Source organism: Rattus norvegicus, chromosome 13 (assembly GCF_021556685.1).
Source record: "Rattus norvegicus strain SHRSP/BbbUtx chromosome 13, alternate assembly SHRSP_T2T, whole genome shotgun sequence".
In the NCBI taxonomy this organism is placed as follows: Eukaryota; Metazoa; Chordata; class Mammalia; order Rodentia; family Muridae; genus Rattus; species Rattus norvegicus.
Window position 1 is genome coordinate 93,911,788 of NC_141546.1, and position 18,498 is coordinate 93,930,285.

At 45.3% G+C, this 18,498-nt stretch overlaps 1 protein-coding gene across 10 annotated transcripts in view; it reads left to right on the forward strand.

Annotated features, from left to right (window-relative positions):
• Positions 1 to 18,498, forward strand: part of Cnst (consortin, connexin sorting protein) — a 76,808-nt gene that overhangs the window by 21,331 nt on the left and 36,979 nt on the right. For 6 of the 10 annotated variants that reach the window (XM_087581434.1, XM_087581433.1, XM_087581440.1 and 3 more), the window contains exon 2: positions 9,759 to 10,176. The exons of 1 other annotated variant lie outside the window; for it this stretch is intronic. In XM_087581434.1, coding sequence (XP_087437560.1) covers positions 9,759 to 10,176 — 418 coding nt within the window. Of the gene's footprint in view, positions 1 to 8,431; positions 8,560 to 9,758; positions 10,177 to 18,498 lie in introns of all 10 variants that reach the window. 3 more of the 10 variants (XM_087581436.1, XM_087581437.1, XM_087581435.1) reach the window with 2 other exon arrangements.

Consider the following 18,498-nt stretch of genomic DNA (forward strand, 5'->3'; position numbering starts at 1 on the left):
GCGTGCACAGAGTCATCTTTCGGGAGTGAAGGTTGCTGGAGAGCAAACAAACCTGAGGCCTTAGGTAAGCATGTGCTTTACCAGTGAGCGATATCCACTCATCCTTCCTTTTTAAAACAAAATAAACCAGAGTCAAGATTTTAGAAATGATATTCAGTCACCCACATAAAGAAGCAGGAAAAAGAATCACTTAACTTCTGCAGAATACGGTATAATTGACGGTGTTGAGAGGCTTAAGGACATCACTTTCTGTTGGCCTAGAGGAGTCTGGCATTCCCATTGACTCGTTTCTCCTCTAGAAGGTTGGGAAGCAAATCTCTGTTTCGATACTACTTTGTACTTTAACTAGACTGTGAGTTTGACTTGAAGACAGTGTATACCACGGAGTAGAATTTGGAATTATGGTAGAATTCATCTCTAAACAGTGTGGATTTATGGAGTAGAATGCATGCTATGGACTTACGGTAACACCCACGTGCGACCATGCCAGTCGCTCCTGCCGTCTGTTCCCTTGCCCACCTTGGCTGATTGATACTTTCCAGGTAATTCCTCGGGCCCTCTCCCATAACACCGCTCCATCTCTTCAGCAATGTTCATCCACTGTCAGTCCGTTTTGTTTTTGATACACAACTTTTACAATGTGCCCAAAATGTTTTGACTTTTAGGTATGGGGAAGTACCAAAGAGGGGGATGCATAATTCTGAGGGAGACATTTTGAAAATAAATAAACAAGCAGTAGGAATTAGTTTTAAAGGCATATAACATCTATTTCTGTCAGTATTTACACTGTCATGTAACACTAATTACAATGCCTGTGCCAGGAGGTGCCTGTAGCATAACTTGTATTAGCAAGAACGAATTAGCATGGGATGAGTCACCATGACTGTGACCCTCGTCAAGGCAGTGTCAGACGGTGTGGACCAATAGAAGTACAGTACAAGCCATGTACATAATATTGTTTCTAGAAACTTCGCTAGGAAAAGCCACTCCCCTTTTTGGTACATGTTGGAGGGTCTTCTGTAGACTGGCTAGCTTAGCACTCTGTATGTAGCCAAGGCTAGTCTCAAACTCATAGCAATCCTTGTACCCAGCCTCCTCAGTGCTGGGTTTACAGGTGGGCACCAGCAAGCCAGCTAATAACCTTTTAAAATTACATTATCTAGCATGTGGGTGCATGCTTGTGAGCTTGGCAGCAAGTGCTTGACCCATTGGCCTTGTTTTGAGGCGGGGTCTCACTGTGTTACTGAGGCTGGTCTCCAGCTCGCTATGCTTGGGCTGGCCTCAAACTGTGACCCTCTTGCCTCCCCTGTGTCCTGGGTGCTGAGATCATAGGTGTGTGTCACCATGCCCAGTGCTTAATCTATATCTTAATTTCATAAAATTTACTGATGTAAGAGGCTCAAACACTGCGTTCCACGTGTGCCTGAGGCCTTCAGTTGCTGCATTGGTTTCCATTTTGATTAGTTATGTAAAACAAGCACTTGAGTTCCTGTCGACTGCTGTCACTCAAAGCACTCAACATGAATTTTACCACCCTAGCCATGATGGGGTCCAGCACTGCTTTCTCTTGGCTGGTCACGTTCCTGGACTGGATGCCGACATTGTGTGCAGGCAGCATCCACAGACCAGCAACCAAACCTTGTGACTTCACATCCGCTTCCTCAGGCGCTACACGCTGAAGTTGTCCATGAGGGAGCCCTAAGGGCAGTATTTTAGCTACGTTTTAGGGAGAGAGGACTGAGAAGCATCAGTCCTTTCTAATCACACACGAACACACACACACACACACACACACACACACACACACACACACACGAACTGTGACAGTGACCCACTGGGTAAAGTGCTTGCTGCAGGTGTGAGGACTTGAGTTTGAACTCCCAGAGCATCTGTGAGAAGCCGAGTGTGGTAGTGCACACCTGTAATCCAGCACCGCAGAGATGGGGACAGGTGGACTCCCCCAGCGTGCTGGACAGCCAGTTGAGCCAACTCAGTGAGCTTCGGGCTCAATTTAAAGGAAGCGGAGAGCAACTGAAAAGTCCCAGCCTCCACACTCAACCGCTGGCCTCCACACTGGTGTGCGTGTGCACCTACACACGCGTTAAATCTAGGCTCTGAGTGTGAGAGAATGGGCGGTACTTGTTTTTCTGAGCCTGGTTCATCTCACTTAACATAATTTCCAGGTCAATCTGTTTTTCTGCAAATGTCATGACTTCTTTTTAATTTTGTTGTGTCCATGCACCACGTTCCTCTTGTCCATCTATTGATGGAATGCGGGACTTCTTCCATTTGTTAGCTGTTGTGAGTAGAATAGCAGTAAACATGCGTGTGCAAGATATCACTGTGTAGGACTTAGAGTCCTTGAAGTGTGCACACAGGGACGTATAGTCAGGTCATTTGGTCCTACTATTATTAATTTGGTTTATGTTGTTGATTGAAACAGGGTGTCATGTTGCCTAGGCTGACCTCAGACTTACTAGGTAGCCTGAACATCTATCTATCTGGTCCTTATGCTCTTCCCTACCAAGTGCTGGGATCCTAAGCATATACCATTATCTGAGTTTGTGTTTAGTGTTTTGAGAAGCCCCACCCTGATTTCTACTCCCACCAGCAATGAATAAAGTTCATTAAGAAGCTTTATCTGAGTCTTGTATGTTCTGCATTCCTTTTAGAAAACATGGGATTTTCCCCCTGTAGTCTTCTCTGGTTCTCTGTCAGCCCCCCAAGATGGTATACTGTTAACTTCTAGAAGCTTCCTGCTAGTGTGGTACTGCAGTCAACAGTCATTTCTAAAACGTGAAACTGAAAGTGTTTGACTGGCACTTGAACACTATTTGAACTCAACTGAGTGTGGCAGAGCATGCTGCAGTTCCAGCATTGAGACTGAAGAGCTTGAGCGTGAGACAAGCCTGAGCTTACAGCATGTTCCAGGCCATCCAGGCTACTTACTATACTGAGATCTGTCTCCAAAAACAAACCCCAAGAAACAAAGCAAGAATGAGCAAAACTATAGGAAACAGTATTGAACACAGCGAAGGGTGTGTCAGCACTCCTCTGACTTAAGGCTCTCAGGTGTGTGTGTGTGTGTGTGTGTGTGTGTGTGTGTGTGTGTGTGTGTGGTGTGTGTGGTGTGTGTGTGTGTGTGTGTGTGTGTGTGTGTGTGTGTCTAAGGAGAAGGTGCTAGAGTGTGAGTGTGGGAATATGGTCGACATGGAGAATTTCTTCCTCAGTTTTCAGTTGGTGAGGAATGGGCATCTCTGGGCTTGAGGCTCACCAAGTCTTGACTCACCATCTCTGACAAATTGGCAAATTCAAACTTCGGAGTCGGGGCTGGGGATTTAGCTCAGTGGTAGAGCGCTTACCTAGGAAGCGCAAGGCCCTGGGTTCGGTCCCCAGCTCCAAAAAAAAGAACCAAAAAAAAAAAAAAAAACTTCGGAGTCAGCCTTTGTTCTTACGACAAAACTTGGTCTGTGAAAGTTAAAGTGTTTCAGTCTGATCTGAATGAATTAAAGAAATATGACATTTACAGTCCCCTAAAGTATTTCTAGTCACTCGTATATACCTAACTATTTCTGTGTGGTGTCTTTCACTTTAATAACAGCTTATGCTTAATAGCACTATGTTTAAATGTAAGAAAAATGAATTAAAATTTTATATGTAATCAAGTTTATGCTTTTAACAAAATAAAGACTTCTTTTTTTAAACTGTTGGAATACATGTTTGGTACTTCTTCCTTGAGGTTTTCTGGGCTTCCATGTCTCATATAGGCCTTGCTTGATTATGTTTGTTTGAAATTCTCTGGCTGAAGAGCCGACATGTCCGGTGACTCACCCCATGTACGTATTTGGAATGCTATTTTGCCACAAGAGTCTGGAAAGCCACTGTCATGCTTTTAAAAGGCAAAATATGTTCGTGTCTGTGTTGTGGTAATGATTCGGGTTACTGCTGTTTTGGAGAGAGTTGGTCTAGACATCAGGACTTCAACAGAATAGCCGTATTGTGTAAACAAAGTAAGTTGGAACACAAACTCACAAGTACTGGTGACCCGCACATCGACTGCAGTGTTAGCTCAGGTTTGAACCACTGTCCTTTAACTCAGTCCTTTCTCCCACTGCTGGCAGAAAAGGAGTGGAATGTGGCAGAGTTTGGTAATGATTAGAACTCCACTGGAAGTTTATCTCATTGTTCAAGTTAAAGTGTTCTAATTGTAAGACATGAAGAGTGCGGACAAGTGCCAAGCACTGTGTACCTGACCCTTTACCTTTCAGAGCAGGGTCAGGCTGCAGCTGGGAGTCACGTCTGACTCCCCTTTCATAAGAAAGCCACTCAGACACTGAGAAGCAAGACTTAGGAGTAGACATTGGGCATTCAAAAAGTTTGCATGTGAAAGCACATGCTGCAAGAGTGCAGTCCTCAGAGGACTCTGACTGGCACAGGGCTGCAGAGGAGTCTGAGGACAGAAACCAGCCAGGCAAACTGGGTGAGTGACTTTTGAGCCAGGCCTTGATGAATTGTTAGGTGGCCAGCAGAAGTAAAATATAGAGTAAAATCTTAAACAGTGAGACCCCATGCTAGAACACATTTGTAGGATTTCCTTTTGATTGACAGTTAAACTAATTGTATCATTCTAAATTCCTTTTGATTAACAGTTAAACTAAATGGGGCTGGAGAGATGGCTCAGTGGTTAAGAGCTCTGACCACTCTTCCAGAGGCCCTGAGTTCAATTCCCAGCAACCACATGGTGGCTCACAACCATTTGTAACGGGATCTGATGCCCTCTTCTGGTGTGTCTGAAGACAGCTACAATGTACTCATATACATTAAATAAATAATATTAATTTTAAAAACAGTTAAACTAACTGTATCATCGCAAAAGAGTAGGAGGCAAGTTGTCCTGAGGCCCAGAAGAGAAACACATGTTCCTGGGAGTGGCTACTTCATTCAGCTGTGTGGGCCTACCCCAAGACCACCCAGAAAGTCTCTCAACCGAAGACAGAGGGCTCCTGGGAACCTTTTATTCAGTGGTAGAGCATTCAGGGAGGAGAAAGGACTTGAACTTGGTCATTGGAGGTACGTCTCTGTTTTAGAACGGGTGGAGGGCAGAGGCACCAAGTGAAATATTTTTTTTAGTTCCTTTGTCCACAGAACAGAATGGTCGAGTCTGGCATTTCTTTCTTTTTTTTTTTTTCTTTTTTTCGGAGCTGGGGACCGAACCCAGGGCCTTGCGCTTCCTAGGCAAGCGCTCTACCACTGAGCTAAATCCCCAACCCTGAGTCTGGCATTTCTAAGATGGCCGATAATCTCTGCTTCTTCAACTGTGTAACAGGACTGGAAGTAACTATGTGCTGGGTGATTCTGAGAACTGAGTCTGTGTATATGAATACTCCTAACTCAGGGCCCCATGTATGACAACTATCTATAAAATTATACCTACCAAGGGATTGTTTGGTTTTGAAGCAGGGTCTCATGTACCTGGGCTGTTCTTCAAGTGCTGGTCTTCCTGCCTCTGTTTTTCTCATGTTGGGATTGCAGGTGTGTACATCATGCCCCGGCTCACTCAGACTCTTATGAGTATGTATGTATGTTTATATGTTCACGTGTGCATGTGAAAGCCAGAGCTCAGTTGTATTCCTTAGAGCTGTATACATTTAAATACATATATACATTCATACATACATACATACATACATATATATCTACATGCATACATACCTGTACTAGCTGAACAGGCTAGTTTAGCTGGCCAGTGAGCCCACGTAATCTGCCTGTTTCTGCCTCCTAGCAGTGGAAGTCACACACACATACACCCACAGGTGGCTTTGTTGGTTGGTTATTGTTTTAAGGCAAGGTCTTACCATATAGCCTTTACATTCAAGAGATCTGCCTGCAACTGCTTCCCAAATGCTGGGGTTAAAAGTGTGGACTGCTACACCCGCAGCATGCCTGACTTAAAATGCAGGGTCTAGGAATCAAACCATGTCCTCATTTCTGGAAGACTAACATTTTACCCACTGAACTATCTTCCCAGACCTTACCAGACAGTTCCAAACCACGAATTTCTAAATAGCTTAGTCACCTGGAAAAGGATACTCAGAAGAGACATGTAAGGGACTGACTGATAATTTGCCATCGTAGATTGGTATTTCAATATTCTTGTGATGAAGTTGGTTAGCACTGTTTATCATCCAGAGTCTGGACAGTTCTAGAATGTTTGGGAAAGCATTTCTGAATATACAGTAAGGTTACGTGTCCCTTGAGTCACTCACCAGTGTGTTATGCACTATGAGTCTGCTTGGGAAGTAACATTTATTAAGCATTTGCTATGTGGAGCAACTCTCTGTCCTGTTACCTAAGCATCACAAATGACCTTTTGCCAGTTGTAGTAGCATACCAGAAGGCTGGACATTAGAATCATGAGTTCAAGATTCTATGTGGCAGATTTAAAGTCTTCCCAGGCAACTTGGCAATAGCCTCTCTCAGAAGAAAATTCGGGAAAGTTAGGAGCTCAGTGATGAATAAAAGCCCTTGCTGCCTCCTGGTGACCCGAGCGCAACACCCAGAACCTCCGTGGTAGGAGAGGCCCAGCTCCTGCAGGTTGTTCTCTAACTGTCATAGATGTGTGTGGGCACACACAAGCCCATACAGAAAACTAGGCAGGCCAGCATGCATGCGCCTGCACACACAGATGCACACACTAGAGTGTGAGGTGAAAAACAGTTAGAAGCTGCACCTCGGCCCTGGACACTGATGTGTGGACATCCTGGGTTTGATCCCTGGCATCACCAAAACAAAACAAAAACCCAACCCTCTGAGACAGGTCCTCAGCAATCCTGCAGTCATACAGATGAGGAAAATAAGCAGTGCGGTTGCTATGTAACTCGCCTAATATTTCCCACACTGCTTGGAGAATAGCAAGGAAAGTGTGCCTCTGTCTTCAGCCATCTAGTTGAACTGCCTAGGACCTGAACCAGGAACACGTAGTTCTGGGTCCGGCTCTACTCCGGTTCCAGGGTTACCTTAGTTTTATTTCTCTACTTCAAAAGATATGAGCACCTACCATGTAACCTTGTTTTGAAGAGCCAGTAGGTCAGATACTTGAAGTGGTTGCCACAGTGTGAGGTGTGAAGGAGAGTCACCAAGTGATGGCTGCGGGGCTCTCTCATCTGCTCCTGTCTCTTCTGTCCTAGGTTCGCTTAATGTGTGGCCTCTGGGTCTCTTAGAGTTAGAAGATAAAGTACTGTACCTAAAGTGTACCCAGGCTGCAGTACCTCCCCGTGGTCTAAATTAGAAAGCAGCTGAGGTGATTTAAAGCAGAAATACAAGCTGGGTGGTGGTGGCACACTTCTTTAACCGGAGCACTCAGACAGAGCCCGGCAGACCTTTGTGAGGTAGAGGCCAAGCTTGAACTACACAGTGAGTTCTAGGACAGCCAGGGCTATCTAGAGAGCTCCTATCTCAAAACAACCAAACCAAACAAAAACCAGGAACAGTCAGTAGAGATACTGTGCATGTTTTAAGGAAAATGGTACCAACCAGATTTAGACATTTTTATGTTTTTCCAAGAATGACCTTATGTATGAAATAATATATCAGTTGCAAAATAGGTAAAAAATATATAATGAATTTTATAGGATTAATATTGTAGATTTTTTAAATGTGTAAGTGCTATATGTGTGTGTGTGTATGATATATTTGTGTGTATCTATTTTCTGAGATACGTTTCATGTATCCCAGTCTGGCCTCTGACTTGTCACATAGGTGAGAAGGACGTTACATTCCTGGTTCGCCTCCGCTGCCTCTCACGGACTGGAGTTTCAGTTTGTGCTACTGTGTCCAGGCTGTGGCACTAGGGGGCGAATCCACAGCTCCTTGCACTCCAGGCTGTCAACTGAGCTGCGTGCCCCACCCCCACCCCCAGCCCTCATTTGTACACTTTTATTTACATGCCCCTTGTTGGCTTTCTAAGACTTTATTTTTATTATTTTTATTTTATGTGTGGATTGCCTGTGTGGATGTATACCTTATATGAGCCTGGTGCCTGCAGAACCCAAGAGAGAGCATAAGATCTCCTGGAACTGGAGATAAAGACATTTGTGAGCCACCATATAGGTGTCAGGAATTGAGCCTGGGTCCTCTGCAAGAGCAGAGCATGCACTTACCCCAGGGCTCTAGCCCCAGCCCCCATTTAGATAAAGTGCTATTGCTTAGGTGATTTTAAAAATTGTTATTTTTATTTGTGATATTTTTCAGTGATTACAGGAATTTGTTTCTTCCAGAATTACTGGGATGTTTGACTCAGACCCAGAAATGGTCCTAGGCAAGCATAGGAGTCTGGCTGGCATACTTTTTCTTAAAAAGGACCTTTGAATGATAAGTTTTTAAAATGGCTGATAAAGGGATTTTGATTTTTTTTTTCTTTTCTTTTTTTCAGAGCTGGGGACCAAACCCAGGGCCTTGCGCTTGCTAGGCAAGCGCTCTACCACTGAGCTAAATCCCTAACCCCGATTTTTTTTTTTTTTTCCGGAGCTGGGGACCGAACCCGGGCCTTGCGCTTCCTAGGTAAGCGCTCTACCACTGAGCTAAATCCCCAACCCCCCCCCCCCGATTTTTTTTTTTAATACATCTGTTTGGCTTGTGTATTTCGACTACTGTTCTCTTGGTGTCCAGGCTGACCTAAGATCCCCAGGTTCAAACCATTCTCCTGCCTCAATGACTCAAGTACATGGGACCTACAGATACTTTTGTAGGTATTTAAGTAGCCTCGAGTTAATTATTACCACCTTCCCTTTTTAAAGATCTATTTATTTTATTTATATGAATACACTGTAGCTGTCTTCAGACACACCAGCAGAGGGCATCAAATCTCATTACAGATGGTTGTGAGCCACCATGTGGTTGCTGGGAATTGAACTCAGGACCTCAGGAAGAGCAGTCAGTGCTCTTAACCACTGAGCCATTTCTCCATTGTAAATTAGGATTTTATTTTTTATGTACATTGATGTTTTTGCCTGCATATCTGTTTGAGATTGTCAGATCCCCAGGACTTGGAGTTACAGACAGTTGTGAGCTGCTATGTGAGTGCTGGGAATTGAACCTGGGTATTCTGGAAGATCAGCTAGGGCTCTGAACCACTGAGCTGTCTCTCCAGCCACCCTTTTTAAAACGATCTTGCTGGCAGTCAGTCTGAGGTTCACCTCATCCGTCCTCAGTACTTGTCCTTAGAAGATGAAGGTGTAGTGAAACCACAGATTAAAACGCGCTGTTTGACTTTCCCTCGTGTGCCTTTCTAGAAAGCAAATACATAAACAGCAAGGCTTCCAGTGCTTTCCTTTGTAAACGTTGCTGCTGCTTAGTCAAAGGAATACTTCCACAGCCTGCTCCTACTCCTCTGGCAAGGGGCAGGCATATCGTGAGTGATTGATTTTAGCAGACTGCCTGCATAGCCAGGAGTTTCTTTCCTTAAGTCAGCAGCCCCCATCGGATGCCCATTCAGAGCCACCCGGAGCACCGAGGAAGGGCAGTGTGCAGGCAGCCTTTACACTCTGGCTTAGTGGAGCATCCTGCCCAGGTCAGCGACTGTGAAGCCATCCTGCTGACGTAGAAGTGGGTGAGATTTTGTGAGATCTCAGGTGAAGAAGAGGGAGGAATGGAGTTCCTTCCTCTCCTAATCCTGTGCACTGAAAGTGGAAAACTAGAAGCCACATGTCCCCAGAGATTAGGAAATGAAGTAGCCTTAAATAGTCCCTTTGTCTCTGCAGGCATGGAAGGACTTTGACAAGACGCTAAACAGTTCAACAAAAGATGCGCTAATGGATGACAGCGACTCTCCTACATACAGTCTGCAGATAGAGCCACAAGATGGATGTCATCCGGGGGACAGCGTGGAAAGGAGAGTGACACGCTTGCCTTCTGTCTCAGATGAAAATGAAAATCAGCTTGCCGGAGACGGGCCTGCACTTCTGACCACCAGTGACGGTGCCATGGGAAGAGCTGCAGTGTCTGAGCAGGACAGTCTCAACAATAACGAAAGCTGCCTGTCCAGCTGTGAGGCAGCCCCCAGGGACAACTCAGAAGGTCCCAAAGATGACCCGCCTTCCTTGGGTGAGGACACAAAGCCACCTGGAAAAAGAAGTCCAAGGGCCAAAAGAGGCGCCCCTAAGAGCTCAGCACCTCCAGGTGAGGCCTTCGCATTGTCTTTAACAAATCTCCTTAAACGGAACTAAACCTTTCTACTGCTGTGCTTCTCCTGTGGTTCTGCAGCAGCACTTGTAAGTCCCACCGAGTGGTTCCTGCATAGCATTTGTCCCTGCAGAAGTCAGAGTCTGTAGAGGAATTAGGAACTGTTTAATCTGCTGACCTACGTTTTCTTTCTGCATCACCATGGCTTTGATTTCTGACCTAGGATGGTCTGGGCTAGTACAACCTCCTGTAGGATTTTTCTGCCTCACTCTCCAAGTGACCTAGTAGCTTACATGTACCAGTGTTGAGTAAGGCACCTGGTTTTAATATCCGCTTATCTTTGGTTACAAAGTAATTCAGATTTCTTCAGAACATAGTTTGTCATGTAAAATACAGCCCTGGAGCTCTGTGTCGGAATCACCAGGCACTCGTGGGAAAAAGCCATCAATGGTGGGGTTTGTTTGTTTGTTTGTTTGTTTGTTTGATTGATTTTGTGGTGTTTCGTCAGAGGCATGCTGGCCTGGACAGTTCTGGCATGCTATTGGCTAGAAGTCCTTACTGGAACTCACTTTACCCAGGCCAGCAATGCCTGCAGGAGGCCTAGTGAATTAAGGGAATGTGTCCTCTTCCCTTCTGCTCCCTTGTACTTGGGCTGATAAGAAACGTTGTTACTCTACATCCTGGTTTTCATTTGTAGCTTTAAAGTTTAGGGTCAACAATCAAACTCCAGGGCTGGGACCTGGCTCAGTAGATGCAGTAAGTCCCTGCGGTACAAACACAAGATCCAGAGTTCAGACCCTTGCACCCACACAATGTCAGCTTGGTCTGGAGGCCTGCACATACCCTAGTACTATTAGGAAAAGAAAGGGGCGACTGGCTATGCCGACCAGCTGAATTAGCAAGCCCCAGGTTCTGCAGGAGACCCCGCCTGGGGAAATAAAATGAAGAGTAAGGAAAGCACCCAGCCTTAACCGCTGACTACCAACCTCTGCGTGCACATACCTGCACACATATACCTGTACACACGTGTCTACAAACATGCCAGCACTCATGTAGCCTGGTGATTATCCCGTATTTGATGAGGTAACTCATAATTTGGCTCTAGTAAAGATAACCCATAACTTGGCTATTCATCTGGTAAGGGGTGTGAATACACTTTTCATAACAGTGCTGTGTGTATTAGATTTATTTGATAAGCTGTCCTTCAAGGCACATTGTCTGTCTCTCCGGTCCGACAGTGCTGTTGTAAGAACTGTAACCTATCCCGGTGGATAATCCCGGCATTTGAGAGCTGGAATTACAGAATCGCCAAGTGTGGCTACACAGTGAGCTCCAGCTGACTACAGAGCCATGTCAAAACACGAGAACCCCCATGAGCCCCATCCCTGTTCACAGTCGGTTTCTCAGAGCCGTCCCTCTTGTAGGCAGTTGCTGATTTGTTTTTCTCTATAGACTGTCCTCTCTGGATACTCTGTTGTCAATGGAATCCTGTAGATGGGCTTTTCAGCTGGGTTCTTTCGTGTAACACATTTCCCTGGTTCACGCTGGCTGTAATCTATTTACAGTCCCTTTCTTTTTATGGCCAAGAAGTGCTCCATTTCACGGAGGAAGCACGTTTCTCGGGCACTCATGTGCGCGCTGTGAGCGTGTTGGTTATTCCAGTTTTTGGCTACTGTGAGTGGTACCTCTACGAACATGCTTTTATTTCTCTCGTTTATCAATGAGAGATGGTTTTTCATGATAGGTAACATTATGTTTAACTGGTGAACTGTTTTCCAATGAGGCTCCACCACTTTATATCCCTAATAAAATATGGGCGAGATACAGTTTCTCTGTTCCTGCGCCAACGTTCGTTAATGTCTGGTTCCTTTATAATAGCAAGTTGTTAAAAATGGAGATATAATTAACAAACCACCAAGTTTGCCTTTTAAAGCCTATGGCACAGTGGTTTTATTCTAGCCACAGAGCTCTGAAGCATTGGACCCCTGTTTCAAAAAACAAACAAAAACCTATGAACCCATTAGCAGTCACTCCCCATGCCTCCTGTCCCTAGCCCCTGGCAATCAGTGGCTCATGAATTTTGTATGACTTAACAGACAAGTTCAGATGAAGTGTCTACAGATTGCCACAACAACATTTGGTGTTTCCTCAGCGCCAGTCACCATGGCATCCAAGCACAAAACAAAACAGTGCAAGAGATAGGTAGAGAGTGTGTGGGAGTCTCCTCTAAACTGACCCCGCCCCCAGGTCAGCACCCTATGCTGTTTTCACTTCTACCCTTTCCACTAAGACCCGGAGGGTTGGGAGCTGGTGGAAGACAAGACCTGGAAGTGGATATGCAACCTGAAGTCGAGCGTTAGTGAGGAGAGCTCTGGTCTGAAGCAACGCTCTGCCTGCTGCTGCTACTTTTGTGATCTGAGACCCGGAACTCAGTTCCTGCCCTGTCTTTGCTTATCACAAGGAAGCTGGTACTGCGCATCCTGCAGTACTGTCTTGAGCACAGCAGTCCTGTGCGTGAGGTAGCCAGGAAACCAGTGCTTATGAATTCCTGTGCTCACTGTGCCAAAGTGTTCTGGGCGCCAGGTCTTAGAAAGCTCAGAACTAACAAATTAGTCTGAGTTTCTTAGCTGCCTTAGCTCTCTTGTGTGTGTGTGTGTGTGTGTGTGTGTGTGTGCCTGTGTGTGTGTGCCTGTGTGTGTGCCTGTGTGTATTGGCACATATATGTAATACACATTTCGTTATATGTAATATACTTGTTGCTGGTACAGAGACTTGTGCCTAGGTTTACTGTTAGGTAGAAGGGACCCACTGGCATGTTACTGGCATCTAAGGTAACGACTGGCGATGATGTAAAATATGAGCCCCCAATTGCATCTTACATGTCTGACTTTGACCATAACAGAGACTTTTTCTAAGTGTCCTCCGAGTTCATGCGGAGTCACACATGGATTCTGGGGATCCAAACTCTGGTCCTTATGCTTGTGCGACAACCACTTTATCCATCAGCCTTGGCTCCAGCCCAAGATATATTCATTAAAAAAAAATTTCCCATGATCCCCTAGTAAATTTCCCCAACTTTAGGTCTCAAAGCAGCATACAGTATCTAACATACAGTTGTATAGGTCAGGAGTCTGCCCTTGCTCTCTGGGCTACGTGAGACTGCCAGTCAACTCTGTTCTCTGTAGAGACTCTAGACAGTTTCTGTCTTTCTAGCTTCTAGCCCAGTGCGTGGCTCCCATCCTCCGTCGTTGCAGTCTTCACAGATGCTCCTCTGACTCTTTGCCTTCCTCTTCCGTATTTAAGGGTCCTCATGGTCCCTCCCACCAGGCAATCCAGCAGAACCTCTCTGCTCTGATGGGCAGCCTTAGATCTATCTGCTGCCCTAGTTCCTCTTTGACATACAGATTCATGGAATCGGGACACAATCACATTTTTGGAGACTTTATTCTGCCCACCCTGAAGATATTTTAACTAAAGCACAATGGCTTTACATAACTGGAAAAGTCTGCACATTATAAATATTGCTGTCACATTAATTTCTAGAACCACAGAGGCCCTTAGCTGGCGAGTGTTTGTTGAGTTTTCTGTGACATGTACTCTTCAGCGCTGGTGAACCTGCCTTTCCCTTTCTCATGTTCCGGGGAGACAGCTAAGTAGCTCACGGGCAGTCTAGCACAGGAAGCCCTGACAGGGTTAAAACATGCAGTGTCCAGGAAGAGGTGTGAAAGCCTCCATGAGGAATTGATGTCTAAGCCAAGATAGGGCACGTGCAGGCCAAGAAAGGAGATGAGGATAAAGATGAAATATGTCAGAGCAGCCCCCGGCATGAGGAGAGTGCGTCCCGTGTGTTAGTGTCCGTATTTTCTTTGGCTGAGGACAGTGAAAGGGATGAGTGGAGGGAAATAGCAGAGAGCGTGCTGGAGATCTGGGAGATTGGCAAGGCCCAGATCACAAATATGTCGTGCTATAATAACCGGTTTGTACCTTCCCTACAGGCTCGAACATGACAGTAACTGTGGGAGGCACAGCAAGTGTCAAACAAGCCAGGCCAATGAGGAATAGACACAAGGGACAGGGCAAAGGGCTTCAGCAGTGTCCCTGTGAGGGATGCTGGGAATCTCCACTGACAGAGATCTCAGGTGTTGCTGTAAAAATATAAAAAATAAAAATGCTGTCTTTTATCCCCGCTAGGTCCGGCACCACAGTGCCCCAAGATATCTGCTAGATAGTCTAGCAAGTCTCAGTCAGCAAAGCCTCTCACCCGCTCTGCTCCATCCCATATCACACTGCCGAAGGCCTCTCTCTGAGCCGTCAGCAGTCTCTTTACCCATCTAGTTCCCAAGGCAGGTTTCCATGCCAGAAGCACACATCCCAACTCTGCGGCGACCCAGTGTCTCTAGTCACCACACACTCTCTTACACTTAAATCACTACATACAAGAACACACAACACAATAACCTCTGATCCAATTGATAAGATATAATTGCCCACCTAAACATACAAAGTCCAGTACACATCCATCCCTTAAGAACATTTATAACAACCTGTAAAGGTACAGCGTGGGATCTTAACGTTAGCTTCCATGTTGTCCACGTTGTCCATGTTGTCCACGGCTTCTCTCTCTCCTCCTGTTCCATTCCCGTCTCCTCTTCCTTCAAACTTTTCTCCCGCCCATCCTTCCTTCTCGTCCAATGACAGGCTTCATTCTATCTTGTACCTGCCTCACCTGTGACATCATCCCACACTCAGGCATGCCCCTTGCTAGTTACTGGGCCAGGATTTCAGGCATGCTTCTAAAATACAGCGTCTGAAGCTGGTGTGACAGTGGTGGCACCCACACCTTTAATCCCAGCACTCGGGTGGCAGAGGAAGGTGGATCTCTACGAATCTGAGGCCAGCCGGGTCTACAGAGTGAATTCCAGGACAGCCAGGGCCACACAGAGAAACCTTCTCTCAAAAACCAGCATCTAAGCAAGTTGTCGGTGCAGCTTTTCAGATCCTGCCCACAACTACTTTCAGTCCCAGTAAATTGATGCTTAGTTAAGGAATGGGATCTCATACATGGTAAGAATGAAGAAATTTATAGCTCCAAACTTATGTATTTATTGAATTATATGTAAAAATAGACAGATAATTCATAAACATATCAAGACAAGCAGATATTTTAGGGGCTATACTTAAGAATATTGAGTTATTGATTTTAGAGGATTCAATTAATGCCAGCTTAATGGAAGGGTATGTCCATTTGGGTTCTCAGATGTCTGTCTGCCTTTTGGTTTTGCTTGTACTTATTTATGTAATGTGTGTCTGTCCCGTGCATGTGCATAGCAAAGATCAGAGGAAGAATTGGTCTCCCCCACCACCATGTGGGAGGTTGTCAGGTTTGGCTGCAAGCGCCCTTACCCACTGAGCTCTCATGCCAGCCCTGAGAATCCCACACTATCCTGTAGCAACGTGTAGCCCAGATTCATGGTAGTCCTTCGTCTCAGCCTCCCAGCTACTGGTGTTGACTGTAGGCCTGGATCACCAAGTCAGCTCTTCTCGGTCCTTCAGTGCTACAAATGGGCTTCACTGTGTTACGGTGTTTTCTAAGTGGTCCTCTTTTGTTTTCTCTTTTTTACTCCAGACTTTCACTGAATCATGAGCCCCACAAAGAGTTAATGTTTTATCTTTGTTTAAGATAATTCCTTCCCAGCATCACGCATAGGACAAAAGTATATTTGGTTACTCTATATACTTGACTCTATTGTAAACACACACATACACACACACACACACACACACACACACACACACACACACACTCATAAATGAACACTGGAAAGAGCCACACAATTCAAAGTACATGTATACAACGGAATATTATTTGGCAATTAAAAATAAAGTACTAAACTGGGTAGCGATGGCGCACACTAATCCTAGCACTCGGGATGCAGAGGCAGGTGGATTTCTGAGTTCAAAGCCAGCCTGGTCTACAAAGTGAGTTCCAGGACAGCCAGAGCTACACAGAGAAACCCTATCTTGGAAAAAATAATAATAATAGAGTACTGATACAGGCCACAGGATTAATCTTCAAAGCATTAATTATGCTTAATAAAAGATGCCACAAATGTGGACTGTGCACAGTAGACAACACTCTAGATGGTAAAGCAGTTGAATTCTGTACTTCAGGAGGTGAATTGTAAGCCATGTAAATTACGTCCCAGCAACTGTTTTTGAGAAGACTATGGGGGTAGCTATATAGTCTGTAGCTCCATGAAACCTAAAGATCCCTGATAAAGGACGATTCGTACCCCGATTTATAGGAACTGTATAAGGTGTTGTTACGTGTATTTCTCTTTGTTTTTCTTCAGATGTAATTCTTGGCTTTCTAAAATTTTTTATTAATACACACACACACACGCATACACACACACACACACATACACACACACACACACACACACACACACACACACACACACTGCAGCTGTCTTCAGACACTCCAGAAGAGGGCATCGGATCCCATCACAGATGGTTGTGAGCCACCATGTGGTTGCTGGGAATTGAACTCAGGACCTCTGGAAGAGCAGTCAGCGCTCTCAACCCCTGAGCCATCTCTCCAGCCCAACTCCTGGCTTTCTAAATCTTGCTTTCTCATCTGATTCTGTTCTTCCAAAGATAATCTATTGTCAGGAAACTTTTGAGAATTATAGAAATAATAATAGATAAAAATAAAAGGGGAAATCCTTTTAAGGAAATTTTAAGTCTCTCCCTCTTTCTGCAAACAGTTATTTTTAAGTTTCCAAATTTGAGCATGTGCCTATGTCTCTGTTGAGAGAGAGAGAACTACTCATTAAATACCCTGTTTAATTCCCTAATTCGAGTGCAGATGGTACCTTGTGGAGGTCAGAGGACTTAGTGGCTTTGCTTTTCTCCCGACGTGGAGTCTGGGGATTGGACCCAGGTCTCCAGGCTGGCACAGCCGAGCCTTTACCCACATCGTTTCCTGGTCCTATACTTCCTCGGACGGTAGCTTAATTTTGAGAGTCTTGTTCAGCTTCCTGTAAACTGGAGAACCAGGAAACGTTTTGTATTTGACGGCTGATGAACGTAGTGTTCCTGGAACCAGACGACCTTGATAACCTGGTAGGTCTTAGCCATTTTGATACTAACCAGGCCTGGGTCAGAACTGAAAACTATTAATTTCATATGAAACTTTGGCACTTGAATTGTTTTGTGGACAAGAAATTTAAAAGTCTCTAATTAATTTAAGGCTTAGGAATTCGAATCACTAATTAATTGCATGCTTGGGCAAACCCCTTGCATATTTTTAGTTTTTAATAAGACCTGTTAGAATGTAGAATAGCTAATCAAATGTCTAAGAGGAAAATTAGAGATTCCCAACATTGGTGCTAATTGGCATGTTCTACATAATTTAGAGCCTAATTCCTGGCAATATTTATGTGTACTAAGAGTGCCATGAATTCAAAATGATAATAGCTTGCAACAAGCTCTAGAAAGGGGCCGAACTGGAGGGAATAGCAGGGAGTTGGCTGGTGGCATGGGTGTGGCTGCTGGGGGAGCACAGTGGTGGCATGGGCGTGGCTGCTGGGGAGCACAGTGGTGGCATGGGCGTGGCTGCTGGGGGAGCACAGTGGTGGCATGGGCGTGGCTGCTGGGGGAGCACAGTGGTGGCATGGGTGTGGCTGCTGGGGGAGTACAGTGGTGGCATGGGCATGGCTGCTGGGGGAGCACAGTGGTGGCATGGGTGCTGCTACTGGGGGTCACCTGCTTGGAAACCTTCAGGGTTCACGATGGAGAGACTGACCCACGAGTGCTCTCAGTGACAAGCGTTTGTCAAATTCCCTTCAAGTTTCATAAAGTTCATTTTGTGAAATGCTTTTCCAATCCACAGTGTAGCTGTAAACACTAAACACTGGGTGTAGGATAATGTGTCTGATTTAATGAACCCTGAACTTGAAAGAAATAAGTAAGATCTTTAAGTTCAGGACAAGCCTAGCTGAAGGAAGCGGTGCTTGATGCTGGTCCAGGCCTGGCTCACTGTGATTTATGGAGCTTTCACTTAGAGCCATTCTCTTAAGTGCTCAGCTAGGCAAACAAGCTATAAAAAGGCTTGCAACTTTTGCCCAAGGAGAATGCCCTCGGTGACATTCACCAGCAAAGAATAGGATTTCTCTTAGAGGTGTGACGTTGTTGTCCAGAGTCTACCCTGACTGCAGTTTATAAGCAGAGAATTTAGCAGATGAGAGGTGTGGCCTTCCAAACAGTCCAGGTGTTAAGGCATTTTTTAAATTGCCACCTAAAGCTGACAGGTGG